The sequence below is a fragment of the Labrus bergylta genome, chromosome 8, assembly GCF_963930695.1.
Source record: "Labrus bergylta chromosome 8, fLabBer1.1, whole genome shotgun sequence".
Classification (NCBI taxonomy): domain Eukaryota; kingdom Metazoa; phylum Chordata; class Actinopteri; order Labriformes; family Labridae; genus Labrus; species Labrus bergylta.
Genome location: NC_089202.1, coordinates 21,666,533 through 21,682,499, shown reverse-complemented (window position 1 = coordinate 21,682,499; position 15,967 = coordinate 21,666,533). Strand labels below are relative to the sequence as shown.

The following is a 15,967-nucleotide window of genomic DNA, read 5'->3' as shown; positions in this document are numbered from 1 at the left end:
ACGCAGAGAGCTCTGAACAAATGTGAACGCACTCGTGTCTGTTTGAAATATCAGGAATTCTTCAACTACAGACTTTGTTTTGTTTGGGGAAGCCGGGTTTGAAATGCTTTCTCTGCGACCCTGAGAAGTGGTGATAACCTCTTAAGCTAACCTTAGTCCGCAGTGGAATGAATCCATGTTGACGCTCTGTATGACCCAAATTTAAACTGCCATCACAACAACAAATTAAATAGGCCCTAAGACTCAGGGAATTGCTAGCGTTAACAGGATTTTCTTGTCCATTTCTTTGGAGTTTATTTCAATTCTCTTTGTATCCCTACAGTGCATCGAACCCTGCAAAACTTGTTTGAGTATTTGAGGACATTTTGTATTAAATTTTTTGCCTGTTTGTTTGGTCTGACTGCAGACCTTGAGGCACCAATAACTCCCCTCAAAATGGCCTCAATTTCCTTCCCTGCATCAATGAGACTCATTTGAATTACCTCGTTATCCCAGTGCAATATTAGATCCACTGTGATCCGTTCTTAATTAAGTCTCTGTGTCCTACTTTGTGCCCAAAAGCGTATTTAAAGGAGTACAATGCATTCCACTAACACGCTAATGTAAACTTTGAATGTTTCAGAAATTGATCTTCAAGCCTCGAGGCAAGTCCAACAAGAACTGCATGAAAGAGAGTGCAAAGAACAAGAAGAAGAAGAAATCCAAGAGTGAGAAGGAAGCAGAGGATTCCAACATTAATAATGAGAGAGAAAAGGTGGAGAAAGAGGAAGAGAAGAGTAGGGATGAAAGGGCGGGAGCAATGGATGGAGAGGCTGAGAGAGAAAGTGAGACATCAAAAGCCAGGGAGGTAAAGTATGAGGAATTGAGTAAGATTGAAGAGGGGATTGAAATCAGCATAGAGACCGTTGAAGAGAAAGATGGAGGAGCAGACGCAAAAGACAACGAGGCAGAAAAGAGTAAAGAAGAAGACGGGGAAGAAAAGGTTGAACTGGATGGAGAGGGATCGAAAGAGAACGGAGAGCTTGTCGACAACAACGAGGTCCTGGAGGTGTCTGAGATTGTTGCGACTGTCGAAACCCAGAGCGAGACCAAAGAAAAAGAGGAGGCGGGTGAAGCAGGAGTCAAAGCTGTGATCGAAAACGGGGTCGAGACCGATGAGGAGAAAGACAAGGATGAAGAGGACGCAGTCAAACACAAAACAGACGAGCCAGAAATCGTCGCCAAGGAGATTGTGGCGGATTCACAGGCCACACCGACCAATCAAATCCCAGACGAGACCCAAGAGTAGCCCCAAGTAGTCTGAGTTAAGGTTTTCCCCGCCCTACCTCTCAAATTCCCCAGTCCAAGAACTCGTCCCCGGTGTTGTTCCTGATCCAAATCAAAGGGGTTTGAACCCCATCGCTGCAGCATTTTCCAAATCCTTCATGGACAATTCCCAAGAAACCTGCCGGAGTATATCAACGACTTCATGTAACCGCAGACATCCGCCCTATCCTATAACCACACATACTGAATGTATATACCCATAAGAGGAGATACAGGTGCAGGATAGTCAATGTGGAGACACTGGATTGACTTGATGAAGGAAAACATGGCGTTGAATCAGTAGAATGATGGTATGATTGGAAAGAACAAGTTCTTCTTTTTACTTCAGACACAGATAAAAGGCCTGGTCACACCAGAGTGAGACAAATGCTAAATTTAAAGGTGGGTTGAGTTGTTGAAGTAGATATCTGTACGTTGCTTGCAGTTTGGAGTCTAAATGGTGGAAGTTAGCATAACTTGTTAGCAGTGTTGCACCCATAGACTGAATAAAACATGGAGCTAGTTACATGGGCGTCACCCATTGGTTTCTGAAGGGTTGCCATGAAGCTCAACAATGGCGTTCACCATATTGGAAATGCTAATTCAATCAATCTATTAACAGGTAAAGAGGTGGAGTTGAGGTGGGCCTTAAGCCTCCTGGCTACAACAAGTCCACCTGTCAGTCAACACAGCCACACCCACAATTATGCAAATTACCTAATACTTATTTAGCCCAATAACGACATGTGTCCTTGTGAAGAAATTAGCGATGTACCAATATGTTTATTAATCAAGGCTGTAATCATATTTATTTCTGCTTTTAAAATATGATTTTGCTCCATGCCTCAAGTGGACACTCGAGGAACTGCAGTTCTTTTTACACTCAACACTGGAGGTACTATGTCTCACTAATGTTGGCTTGTTAGTGATTAGTTTACCAGATATGTCACCAAGCTTGTAAAACCACACATATCACAAAGATATGAAGTGAATGATGTTTTTTAATGAATGACTTCTGGTGTGACCAGGCATTTAAAAGAGCGAGGAGTGTTACATGAAAGTCATTTAAAGGTAACATGGATTTTGGTGTTAGTTTTCAATCTGTTGGATTAGGATTATTTAGATGAACTACAGATGCGGTTGTGGGTTTTATAAGCAGTCATGGATTTGAGAGAGTCCTCTGTTTGCTTTTGAAGAATCGTTTAAGAAACTAAACACAAGTCTTACAGTTATAGTTTGACAAAGCGCCTTTCAAAAGGTGTACTGTAAACCTTCTGGTTGTGCAGTTCGAGCCGCTCTTGTAAAGCTAAGAAAAGACGAGCCTGATCCAAGATCCAAGCAGCAGAACTATGACAGGTCACAGGCCTTCCTCATGCACAAAACTGACATCATAAAGACTGACTGTTTTAACATTTCCCCCGTTCTTTCGTCTTAACATAAACAGTGTGTCGTGATGTGGAAGGAGAACGCCGGTAGAGGTGATGGGAAAGACGTTTGTTGCGACAGGCAATCCAAAGTAGGGTGAAGAGATAATTGTTTACGCTGAGCTCTAAACCTTCAAGTGCTTCAAAGAGAGCCGATAATCACTCTTTGGTGTGGTGTGCTAAGCTCACCTTGCATACAGAATGTTCCATAATCAAAGCCAAGCGCGATAAGGATGTGAAATTTCAGCTGAATGTTTGCAGCTCAAGGGCAAGAACTCATATTCAGACGCACCTAGTTAGCGTTTACATACAGGAGGGAGGATTTTTTATTTCTGAGCAAAGTTGCATTTCTTAATTACCTTTCCAGGCGTTGGCCACAAACAGAGCACTCGTCAGGTTAAACTGTGTGCGGTCAGGACTGAGAGCCTTGTTGTTTACTGAGGCCAAAACTAGAGATTGAGAAGTGCGAAACAGAGACAAAGAAAAGAAGTTTGAGCGCGAGAAAGAGAGCATAACGGAGTGAAATAAAAGAAATGAATAGGCTCATTTAAAGTAACGGCCACTTGCATTCCACATTCCCCCGCCGAGATTTCCTTCATTATTTTACCTCCAGCTCTTTAAGCACCCCTTACCAGACATCATTTCTAACAATAACCAAGCCGTAATGTGCTGTTTCATGGCATCGTGTAGCTTTCCATTTCAGGAAAAAGAAGTGGGGGGGGAAGGAAGGCGGCGACGTTCACGCTGTGGAGCACTTATTAGCTCACTAATGGATTTTGTCAGTGGGGTGTCTGTCAGGAATCATGCATTTATAATGGGGGTCACTTATCGACAGCAAAACACCTCAACATGTCAAGGAAATAGCCTTCAGATTTAACGGTGATGTCATAGGGAAGCATTTGCACTGAGGACAGAGAGGGAGAGAGATGAATATGTCAGAAAAAACCTTTTAATTCACACGTCGCTTAATCGAGAACTGAAACTACCTTCTGTCCTGATTCATGCAGAATATCATTTGGTCATGATTTGGAGCTCCTGTTTCATGAGAACAGACGATAACTCGGTCGAGAAAAAAAATGTCTCCTTCTTGGAGACGAAGCTCTGCAGTTACAAACGAGTAAGATCGATTCATGCTGAATAAGTGCTCTCCTTGATTAATCCGCCCGCCCGCCGCTGAGATTTTCTTCAATGTAACAATGGCAAGTGTTTGTGTAGAGTAGAATATAAAAAAACTGTGACCAGCTTAGCCTTATGACTATACTGTAAATGGCCCACACTCTGCTTTTAAAAACATGTCCTATAGAGACACAATGGTGTTTTTTCAGTGTTCTATGTTTGTTATAGTCGAGCAGGAGACTTTTGCGACAGTCAGTGTTGGTATTTTTGAAGCTGTTGTTCCCTGTTTTCTTACTGGAGTTCAAATTGCGGGGATGATATAATTGAAGTTCGTCTACATGAAGGTGTTTTGGATTTTATTTTTCAAGGATGTTACGAGCATTTTATTTGTATTATTATTATTATTATTATTGTGAATGTTCTGCTTTGGAGTCGAGAGATTTTATGGTGTTGCCTCTGCTGTTCCGCTAACGCTTAACGCTGAAACTTATTTCTGACTGACGCTTCGAGCTACCTCCTGAGAGCTGTTGTTGATTTCTTTTTAAATAGAGAGAGGTGGGGGGGGGGGGGGTCAAAGTGTGTTTGACCCCCCCCCGAAACATATGCTCCTTGTCCTCTCAACCTCTACTATGACGGAGCGCAGACCTGTGAGCGTGAGGTCATCGCTAATGGCAGACGAGGTCAAGAGTCATGAATGAGCCAGGATGGATTTTCCACAGCTGTACACAGGAGTTTGCACGAGCACACAACAAAATAACCACTCGGATATCGACCTCTAGGAGAGATGAAGTTGTGTCCTCTCATTCTCTGTGGTGTTATCCTTTTTTGTTTCTTTAAACCTCACTCCCTCACTTTTTTATCTTCGGGCTGTTTGAGCTTTAAAAAAGCACTTATTGTATCCGAGGAATATTTGATTCTGCCTTACCGATGTTTGTCAGAAAGTGATAAATACGACTTGTAGAGTGAAATGACAAAAAGACTCCTTTTAATAACCGACAAGGTGGTGGTGAATATTTACACTGCAAAAAATACAATCTGAGTTAGTGAATTTGTCTAATGCTGTTGAAAAATATATGTAATTCCACTTATTATAAACCACATTCACCTGACAAGTCCTGATAAAAAATCTTATCTCAAGATTTAGAAAGCAAAAAAAAAAGCTCTGAATTGCTTGTAATAATTCCAAATTTCTGCCACTGCAGCAATGCTACTGGAGTTGGTGAGTGTCTTGAAATGAGATGTCTATACCCAGAAGTGTAGTGCAGGGTATAGCCACTTATTTTTCAGTCTCCATAGCAGCTTTAAGATTCACTTTAGTATTTAGAAACATGATTGGAGATTATAGAGGGATGGCTTGGACCAAACAGCATCAGGACTGGAAATTGAACCTACAACCAGAGCGGCAGGACTGGAGCCTCTACACCTGTAAATCTCATTCGCTCACTCTACCTACAGCTAAGTGAGATATTTTCTGACGAGGAATCAGGCAGCTTGCTATGATTTGATTTTTTGCAGTGAAAAACATTTCCCCAACTCATTTCATCCGATTTGATCTATTTTCTGTCTTTTCTCCTGCGTTAAGATAAACGTTTTACCTGCCATCTTTCAGGGGTTTTTTTTATAAATGAGTTTATTTCAGTATTCCCACCTTGGTCCTGTTTTTTTTTTTCATTTTTATCTGAAACTGCGACTGTGAGTTTTTCCCCCTTTTGGCATCCTACCAAAAAAAACAGAGGATCATATTCCACTTTATCTAAAGGAGCTGAGTTTGGGAAAGTCCGTTAAGCTGCGAGGTGCTCTCGTGTGACATGGCGGTGTTTTTTCTGACTCCCACCGCATTCCTGTTGGACATCCACAAACACGGATGATCGTAACCTTGACAAAAAGTTACAACCGGCCTCGTATCCTACCTGAGGCCGCGGCCTTCGGGGCCCCCGTCTCTCCCTGATAAGGGCTGATTGGTTGCTGTGCAGTCTAACCTCTGACATGACTTCACTCTAGGGACTGTGGGTAATTGTGATTTTCTTTTTTTTTTTTTCATTGCGTGTTACAACAAAAAAAGGAAAAACACAGGCAGAGCGAGGGAAGAAAACGAGGCAGGATCTGACACTTCATCAGTTAAATGATGCTGAACCATGTAAACGTATCCGTCCGTGAAAAGAAGGAGACCTTTGACTAATGTTAGGCTCAAACATACATCCACGGCCCTCTACCCATCCGTGTATAAAAAAGGGTAATTTACAGTTTCCTGTCTTTTATCAGCATAATTGTCTCTGAGCCTCAGTAGTGGTGCTGGTGCAATCGTTCTTGGTAATGCTGTAAAAAAAAAAAAAAACTTAATGGTTCATATCCTGTGTGCTACTATGATGTGAAATGAGCAGAGTAGAAACGACAGAACATGAAACAATAGGATGCCGTCATTATTTCTTCTGTGTTGTCACTTTAGCTTGCTCACAGCCTCTGGAAAATGTATTCTTAGGGTTTTTTTTAAATTTTGTCCCTGATGTTTTTCTGTCAACCCCGGCTGCCATCTTGAATGTTGAGTATCTTTGATCATGTGCCGATGTCACTTGCATAGCAGAGTTTGCTATCAAGGAAGAAGAAGTATTCTTTATCTTTGCTATCCTGAGTATGTCCACATTCCTATTGTTCATGACATCTGTACAATTTGTATATTATAAAATGATTTATATTTAATGTGTACACGTGTCCTCGATTCTTTTGTGTCCCAGGAGATACAAAGTGTGTTTGTGGAGGCAGCTGCTATACAAATAAACTCAGATGGTATGAAAGCTCAAAGCTTTTTCAGGGGGTGTAACTAACTATATTTGATAAAGAAAAATCACTTCAATTGCTGGTCCAAAAGACAAAAAACAAAAATGCATTCTGTGTGCACTCCTCCTGTAAAGAGGCTGTAGTCCACATCACAGAGACTCAGACTGAGTCCAGGTCCAAGTGCACAACGGGGTCAAGATTGAGTCTCCAAGTAAACAAAGTGTATCCATTTCAGTCTTTTAAACTGTTGTGCCCAATTACAGTAAAAAGAACATTTTTACAAGAAAGTAATTTAGGATTTTATGTGAAAAGACATACATCTATTTGACTTTAAACTTTAAATGAACTGTTAAGAATTTGAAATAAAACATATATTTGTTCAATGGAAAATGTTTTTTTTTAATGATTAAGAGACTTCAAAAGTATTTGTGAGTCTCTGCCACCTTAAGATTTCCTTTTGGGATTTTTATGCCTTTATTAGCGAGTAGAGGTGGAAAAAAAAAACCTGAATTATGTAAAAAAATCAAGATTCTTCTCTTCTAAGATTTAAAATCGATTCATAACTTCCAAAAATCGATTTTTATTTGTTTAATTTTTGGGCTAATCAGTCACTCCCTGCTAAGTGCTAATGCTAGCTCTTCAACTCAGTATAATGCCAAATGTAGCTGCAAGAAATTCAGCCAGTCTCACAGATGACTGGAGTAGATCCTGAAGTTTGTCGTTCAAAAATGAATTGTTTTGAATCGAAAATCGATTCTGAATCGACTCATGACCTCAAGAATCGAAATCGAATCGTGAGACACCCAAAGATTCCCAGCCATATTAGCGAGCCAGGACAGTGGATAGATCCAGAAATCAGGTAGAGCGAGAGAGAGCGGAGAATGACCTGCAGGAAAGAAGTCACTGGTCGCATTTGAACCTGGGTTGTCCGCTTTGAGGACTGTAGCCTCTGGTGTGCCTGAACTAACCACCAGTGATCTTGGCCACCCGCCTTTGAAACATTTTTGGGAGAGCTAAAGGTAAATGATGATGAAAACTTTTTTTACACCATACTTCTGTTGGTATATCAACTTTGTGCAGAAAATGATCTTCATCTTGTTAGGTCTAAGAATAAACTGCATACCAGCAGACTTATTTCTGAATCTATTACGACAAGATCCATGACTTCCCCCTTGACTTACTTATGTCCTATCATTAAATTACAACCTTGTAAATCAGCCGTCCTGATGGTTCCTGAGTCAGACATGTCTGTGTCATTAAACAGCAAAACAAGTTCTTCAGGAAAAGTTGAGTTCTGGTACGCGACAAGGACAGTCCACGCTGCCCTTGGAGTTATGAAGAAAGGAACTGAGAGATGAAATGACAACTTCAGTCTACTGAACACAATGAAAACTCAAAAAAGGAGCTGAATGCAGCAGGGAAAGGACACTTTTATTCTCAGAGAAAAAGAGAAGGGAACTAGTTTTTTCTCCTTAAAGCTGCTCCATCTGGTTATTACCTTCATTACTGCAGGAACCTTGGAATAGATCATCTTTATTACACACTAAAGCAACAACAACAACATTTGTTTCGACCTTACGTCAAAACAAGGCAATTCAGCCCCAAAACTGTCCCTCTATGCATCCATATCTTACAAAAAAAAAATCAAGCCCAGAAACCATAACCCTACAGTGTTTATGAACAGAAGTGTATTTACAGTCGAGCCGACGGTGCGGCTGTGATCCATCATGAGCTCAAAGCTCGGGGGAGCGTAAGGTCATTAAGAGGAAGGCTTTGCCTTCAACCAAAACCACAAACACCGTATCCATCGTGTTCACTGCAGGAGGCAGTAATGGCTCTTTAGTAGACTGGGGACCGCTGAGGAGCCGCTAAGCTGGTCAGAAACACATCCAGGCTGTGGTTGGTTGGGATATTAAACTTGCGACCTGGGGCGTTACATCCTTTAGGTGACACTGGAGGACCCAGAGGTAAAGCTCCAAAACAGCTTACTGAGCATGTTTTGAATAATGAAGTTCTCATATGTGGAAAAATGTTTTCATGATTGTGGTACAGGGTGCAGTAACAGCGTTCAGGGTGGGGTGGATTTTAATTGGATGCAGGTTGTAGGTCTTTTTTACCCAGAGGGCTGCAGGGCTGGACCAGGTGCTCAGCGTATTATGGATCAATCCAGAAATCCGTGAACCCACAAAATGAGTCCAGGGTGTTTATATATGATGTGTCATGTCATAAAAGTCTTGTTGTTTCTGGAGAGATGTGGGATAGAGTTCCTCTCGACGCAGCACTGCCATCTAGTGACTGTTTCCAGAGTCATGTGCAGTAAAAGACTTTCAACCTGGGCATACATGCTGGAGCTTGAGGATCGAGTTCGCTCCAATGCTTTCTATGCATTAAACTTTAAAGGCAATCTGAACAATCCTGTGCGCTGGATTACTCTGATCTTCAAATACAGACTGTAGCGTTTATAAAGGTAGTGAAATGATTGACAATTTGATGAACACAAAAAGAATCAGCCAAAGTTTAAATTAAATATATACCTGTGTAAATAACAAACATTTGATGGTGCCATTTTCTAATTTGACAGTTTGTAGCTTTTCTGAAGTTGACATCTTTAGTTTTAAAATAAATCTCTTTTGATTCTTAATTGTTGTAAATCTAAGTTTTAACTTTTACACAACTTAAAGAGACACTCCACTTTTAATAAATATACAGCACAGTTCAGTTTCTTGTAACTGAGAGTACCATTAGTCCTGTGAAACCAGGTGTATGAATGATGCATTCATGTGATGTCAGACACGTCAGTGTTTCAAAGTTGATAAATGCACCTAAACGCTAAAGTCAGAACAACAACTCAGAAACTCAGGAAAGAATTCGGTGCTCAACTTGATGTCATATTTGTCGTCAACATGGCGGTGAATTTATGTTCTGACAATGGTTTGAATTTTTTTAAATAATTTAAATATTGCACATTAACTTTCACTTAAATATATTATTTATATTCGTAGCATCCGAATTGAAAGCACATGAACACACTGAAGTCTGAAGAACTTCAGAAGGAGCACATGAATGCAGCAAAAGTATTCAGCTGTAAAAGAAAACATACCTGATGATTTCACAGTGATGTCATCAGGGTTGTCTTGACAAGTTGGCTGTTTTTTTGAAACCCTACTGTAGGTGGAGGTGTTATTAGGTGATTATAATGACCCATGTCAAGTGTGAAATAAGTGCAGCTCAAGTTTCTCTCAAATCCAACTGCATCCTTGTTACTCCGGCTGGTCAAACGGGAACCAATGGCAACAACACTGGAAGACCCAAAAAGTTAGTCATCTTCCCCTTGTAGTGTTGCACTTGGTCTTGAGACCACTTTTTGGAGGTCACGGTCTCGTCTCGGAATTGAAAGCAGTTTTACTCAGTCTTGCCCGCAAACAAGATGATGATCTGCGATATTTATAGTCATGGTCTTGTCTCGGTCTGGGCGCTCTCTGGTCTCAGGACATCTGGGTGTTGACTACAACAGTACCCCTTTGCATATATCATTGTCTGCTATCAGCCGATGAGCCCAAGATTGGACATTAACAACTGATAGATGAAAAATGCATTTTAAACTAATTATGTGAGTTGAGCTCTCTCTCTTCACACTTCTGTTCTCCTCGTCAAACCTGACCTCACAGACCAACATGTGCACTCCAGTACACTTTGAACTCAGATTTGAGGTCAGCGCAAGTGTTTTTCATTCACAGGAGCAGAGAGGCTCTCCGTATCTGTGTGTTAAAGACTATAATCGCTTTGCCTCGACTTGCAAAATCTTCTGGAAACCATTACAGCAGTGTTTGATAACGTCCTCGAGTTCCCTCCCCGAACCCTCCACGCACACACCCTGCAGATTAACTACTCACCGATTAATTAACACAATTACCTCCGCGCGTGCCAATCGGTGTCTTATCAACCTCTGTCAGGCCTTAAACTGTAAATTAATTAATATCCCCTCTCTCGTCATTTCTTAATTACCTCAGTTCCAGCAGGAATTCTGGGAAATGCCTGTGTCAGCTTCTCTGTTTGGTGCTCACCCTTATTATGACTTTGCTGGAAGCCCATTGGTTCGTTAGATAGAGTATGAAAACACGCTGTGCTCGTGTTGATGAGAGGTGATGATGGGATGACAGGATGTTAAGAGTGGCTCTTGATATGAAGAGATGCTCCTTAATCTTTGTGTTTCTCCAGCTGAAGGTGACACTCGACTTTTAGAGAGCGGCATGTTTTCACGAGCAAGTCAATTAATATCGCTCTGAATTCTGATCTAAGATGTTTGAGAGTTGTTGTTTTTTTTAATGAGGATGGATTTGACTCCGAACACTTAAAGCCCTTCATGTTTTTTTCATAAATCATGAAAGAGGCAGCAGAAATTCAAATGAGTTTTTTATTATTATTATTTTGCATCTTTGAGCTCAGGGTGACGGGGACTGGCTCGATCAAACTGGTTAGGTCTGCTCAGGTTCACCTGCTGATCACTGGAAGTTAAAACATCAAACATGAGAGCAATAAAAGGTTGTCATAGACATTTACAAAGACAAATACATTTCGAACAAGGCGCTCTTTTGAAAAAAGTCTTTGAACATTGTTGAAGGCTTAGAAAGTATTCAAAAGAACATTTGAGATGGCAACCGACTGAAACTGTTTTTACAAAGAGAAATGTTTTATGTACAGGCCTTTTTTTTATCCAGTGTATGACATTTGGTGCCTTTATTATTGTTTTGATTCTCTCTCCTTTATCTTTTTACATTGTTGTTTCCTTATCATACACTGTAAAAATAATAATAATTATTATTATTATTATTAAAAGTCTGTAGAAAATACGATAACAAACTGTTAAATGGCAACAGGAAAAGATTGTAAAATCTAAAAAGGTTTATCACCGTGGTAAACAGGTAAACAACAGTTCATAAATGACATTTTCACAGTCATAATGTGTTGAAAACATGTATTTTTTTACAGCAAATAACCGTATAAAGGTTTATAATGTATATGTTATTTTTATAGAAATTTACTATGAACAAATAACAGTTGTCTACTGTAAAATGTACGGTTGCCAAAACGTAAATACTTGGCAACCACAGCGGTATTTTATCGTAAATTATACGGTTTTTTTTTTAACAGTGTAGTTCTTTCAAAGATGTTTCTAACCATAACTCATCTTCCTCTTTGAGCAGGCCCAGTTCTACAAGGGAGCAAAAGGTGGCATTGCACCCTCATTTTAAATTTCTGCACCCTCAATTGAATGAAAGCAAAAAAATAACGATTGTTTTTTTTACAATAAGTAATCAAGGCTTTTGAATGACGACAGTGAGTCAGATCGTGGTAATATTGCATCAATGATCTGATCGTCATGAGCAGTGGTGATTCTAGAGTCTGTTTGGGCCCTAGGCAAAAATCAATTTGGAGCCCTCTAACCGGCGTCCATTACCGCTATGTCTGCCGACGGTTACTCATCTTTCTCTTTTTTTCCTCTCTCCTACAAACTGGTTATTCCTCTTCATTTTTCTTTGTTTACTGTCATTGGCAAACTTTTAACAGCAATTATGCATGCATCACTTAGCAGGGCAAAGAGAGTGAGTGCTGTCAGATGGGACCATTTTAGGGGGGTTTCCTACTGTCAATGCAAATTTTGCACATTTACAGTCATTGTTTTGGTTCAAGTTTTTCAGCCTTCAGGGACCCCCCACTGGTCTAGGGCCCCAAGCAGTTGCCTGCCTTGCCTGTTGAAAAGCTGCACCTCTGGTCACGTGGTGCATGTGACCTGTCTGCTCACTGGGGACCATGAAGGACCCATAATATCTACTCTATTTTTCATTGCTGTTGCTAGTTACTCTAGCTGCTGCACCCTTTTTAAATCTCAGATGCACCCTAAGTCATTTTGTTTTAGAACTGCCTTGGAGAGTAAAACGAAGTTGTTTTTGCCTTTGCTTTCTGCAGCAGGTGAATGGTTACAGTACTTTAAGGTTCTCAGTTTTAGGTTGGACCAATCTACAACACTTTGGGGCATTTTTGATTGTCAAACCAAACCAAACTGATTGTCAAACCAAACCAAACTGAAACCATCTTTATTCTCTAAACGCCCTGTACTCTGGCTTACCTGCTGATACTTGTCACAGCAGTGGAAGCGCACATCGTTGAGTGTGGAGTCGTCCAGGCCCAGCTGGTAGTCCTCCATCTTGGTCTCGATGCCACAGATTCCTCCGTCGTTGCACGTCTCGCTCCAGTAGCCGTATTCCCCCCACTGCATGCCGGGCCCCTCCAGCAACGGGTTGCTGCTGCAGCGGAACCTGATGTTGTTGGCGGCCGTGTCGTCACCGAACAGGCCGCGATGAGACTCCACCCTGAGCTGGAAGGAGGTGAGCACGCCGCTGGGGCAGTACTGGGGACTGGACCATTCACCAAAACTGCAGAGGGAAGTGGGAAATAGATGAAAAGGAGGGGACAAAATTAGGAAAAGATCCAAGATGGGGGTGGAAACATTAAACGGATATTAAGTCAGTTTAACAACATCTCATTTGCAATCCTGGCAGAAGTTCTGCTTTTAATTCCCCTCTGAACAGATGGGAAACCGCCATTCTCCAGCCTCCTGCTGCTCTCAAAGAAGTGCTTAATTTAACTAACTTAAATCTAACCATCATATTACAGACCGGTTTGTCCCATTGGCTGCTAATCCACAGGACAGACCGAGCCACAGGAACAAAGAGCTGCATATTCAAAGATGTCAATGAGAACATGCCAGAGGCAGAGAAGCTGAAAAAAAAGGTTAAGGAAAGTGTTTATCGACATGTTCATTAATGTCCAACATTGAATTACCTCCCACTGAATTCTGGCTCCCTTTATATATTATTATATTAGTGTACAGTATAGTTTGCTTTAATCCATAGTAAACCTTGATAGCCTTAAAGCGGTATGTTTTTCACTTGAACATCAACAATCCACATGCAGTCCGTCTCAAAACTTAATGCAATATTCACTAGAATGTTTAGAGCAGCTGTACCAGGTTGGGAAAATCTGTTTAGTTTTATTTCATGTCCTGCCTTACTGTTTGTATCCATTTATTTTGTATTTTGGGCTTCTATATGTTTAATTTTCTGTTCTTTTATTTTATAGACTTCTTGTTTTAGTTTTATTTGCTTTAAAAAAAAAGAAGAGTAACTACAAAGAATTAATAAAACATTTTTAACCATTAGTAAAGTCATTGGTTACTTTATTTGTGTTTACCATTTAAAAAAACTTACTATCCAGTGTGGGATTCAACCGAGTACAGGAAGCTCCTGCTGTCGTCCTTGGCACAGATGAGACGGATCCCGTTCAGGGCGGTGTCGTCAGCCCCGTACTGGTTTGACTCCACCTGAAGAAACACATATCAGTTCCCAGAAGGCGTCACAGGTCAAACAGGTTTTGTTGTATTGTTGTTGTTGTTGTTGTTGTGATCTCTGCTGCAAAATTTGGCCTAAAAATTCAACATGAGATATTTTGCACGCAGGTTAAAGGAGCGATATGTAATTCTGTCACAAGGGTTGAAGATGATGTTGCTACCTGAGCATGTTGTGGATTAGATATTTGCCCCTCTAACACACCTGTACATGATAGATTTACTGAAATGTCCTTTTAAATATTAAACCCATTAAACAGAAATTGTAAACACTCTTTGGTTGCTGCAATTGTTCTTCTTCAAACTGGCTGTACAGTAATGTGACAGTAGCCTAAGTCTTCTGAGAAGTTTACTCTTTGTTAGTTTTTCCAAACTGCAGCAGCAGCACAGACAAGAAAACAGATGAAATATGTGCTCAAAAGATTGAATAGGGAACCACATACACTTGTATTTGACAAACTGAGCCAGCCTCATTCATTTCAGATGTTTTTTTTATTTTGTAATTCTGCACTGAGTTGGTCAGAGACTTTTTTATGTCTCACACCTGGTTGATTGGTGTGAGACCTTTCGTTGATTGCCCTTACGTTGATTGCATTGATCCTGTCCCTGTGTGAGTGAGTGTGTTAATCTTTTTTTAACTAGAGAACATGATGTCATGAGCCAGTTTACTTTACTGTAAGATGTTTATTCTTACCACAGAAGGTGTACATTTAGTGTATTTACCCTCAAACTGAAGCCAACAGCGAAGAAGTCTTTCGGACACATCTCGGGCCAGGTCCAGTTCCCAAACTGCTCTCCATTACTCACGGTGAGCAGAGATCTGTACTCTCTGCTGTTAAAGGCAGTGCCGGCACGCTGCAAGAACTTTTTCTCCTCACAAAAACCAGCGGACAACACAGCCAGCAGGGCCAACGCGGTGAACAGACTTGCCATATTGACAGCGAGTGAGTCAGTGTTACATGCAGACTAACAAGAACCGGGGCTTCAGGCTGGAGGCTCTTATAGCTTCCCAGCCAATTCCTAAACAGACCTCTCGTATCAGGAAGAATCATTGACAGAGTAGCAGGCCGCCGTGGGAATGAACAGCTGGAAAAAGAAAAGGTTTTTATCACTTATGTTTAGACACACAGGGTCCCTGGTGTGCTTTCAATAATTGGTACGTTTTTGACTTCACGACTTGAAGTTGTATCTGCATCACCAGCAAGAAGATCTTTACATAACTGTATGTAACAGAGTCAAATATGCTTCTGTATCTTGAAGGTTTTCTTGTTATAATGACACAAAATTACCAGGAAATTTTCTGTTTTCTGTTTGTCTCAGAGGACTTTGGGACTCCAAATCGCGTTGTCATTAGCAGCCTCTCCTTTCTTTGTTATCTTCCTTTTTGGTTATTTTTATATAATCATTTCCCCTTTTTGTACAATTCCCTGTGGGAGAAGTGGGTGTTCATTGTTTTGTCTTTTTATCTACGTATATCCATCCCTTTATTTATCGTATTATCTTGTGTATACTTTTGTTCCCCACAAATGTTTTTGGTGTCTTTTGCAAGCTACTGGTATGTTGTTGGGTTTTTTTCCAGCTTTTTTTTTTTTGCCTTCATTTGGACAGGTCAGTTGATAGAGCAGGGAATCTGAGAGGTAGAGACTCAGGTGACATGTGGGAGCCTGCAGGTCAGACTTAAACCCGGGCCCCCCGCTTGGAGGGCTAAAGCATCTGTATATTGCGACCAAAGCGCAAGGCCGTCAGCGCCTCATCTGTTGGTATCCTGTATACGTTGTCATATTATTGGTCATAAAAGTTAACTTTCTGTGCACAGCAAGTTAAGCTTCCTTACATGCTGTACTTGTATTTAATCTGTGTAGGGTCTGGGGCGGCCTGGGGAATTTCATGGAGGATTTTTGTCTGTGCTTTTCTTTGCCAGTCAGCCAGAGAGAATAAGTGT

At 40.8% G+C, this 15,967-nt stretch overlaps 2 protein-coding genes across 2 annotated transcripts in view; one reads left to right on the top strand and one right to left on the bottom strand.

Moving 5' to 3' along the window:
- LOC109988824 (raftlin) overlaps positions 1-6,546 on the top strand; it is a 134,589-nt gene extending 128,043 nt beyond the window's left edge. Inside the window, exon 10 of the mRNA XM_020640407.3 lies at positions 623-6,546. Coding sequence (XP_020496063.2) covers positions 623-1,288 — 666 coding nt within the window. The 3' untranslated portion in view covers positions 1,289-6,546. The remainder of the gene's footprint in view (positions 1-622) is intronic.
- A 4,474-nt stretch (positions 6,547-11,020) lies between these two features.
- Positions 11,021-15,012, bottom strand: LOC109988841 (vitelline membrane outer layer protein 1). Its single transcript, XM_020640432.3, has 4 exons — positions 14,749-15,012; positions 13,889-14,001; positions 12,748-13,054; positions 11,021-11,125 (listed from the first exon to the last, which is right to left on the bottom strand). Exons 1-4 carry the CDS (start codon positions 14,956-14,958, stop codon positions 11,123-11,125), a joined length of 633 nt encoding a protein of 210 aa, XP_020496088.1. The 5' UTR covers positions 14,959-15,012; the 3' UTR covers positions 11,021-11,122.
- Between the last annotated feature and the right edge of the window lie 955 nt (positions 15,013-15,967).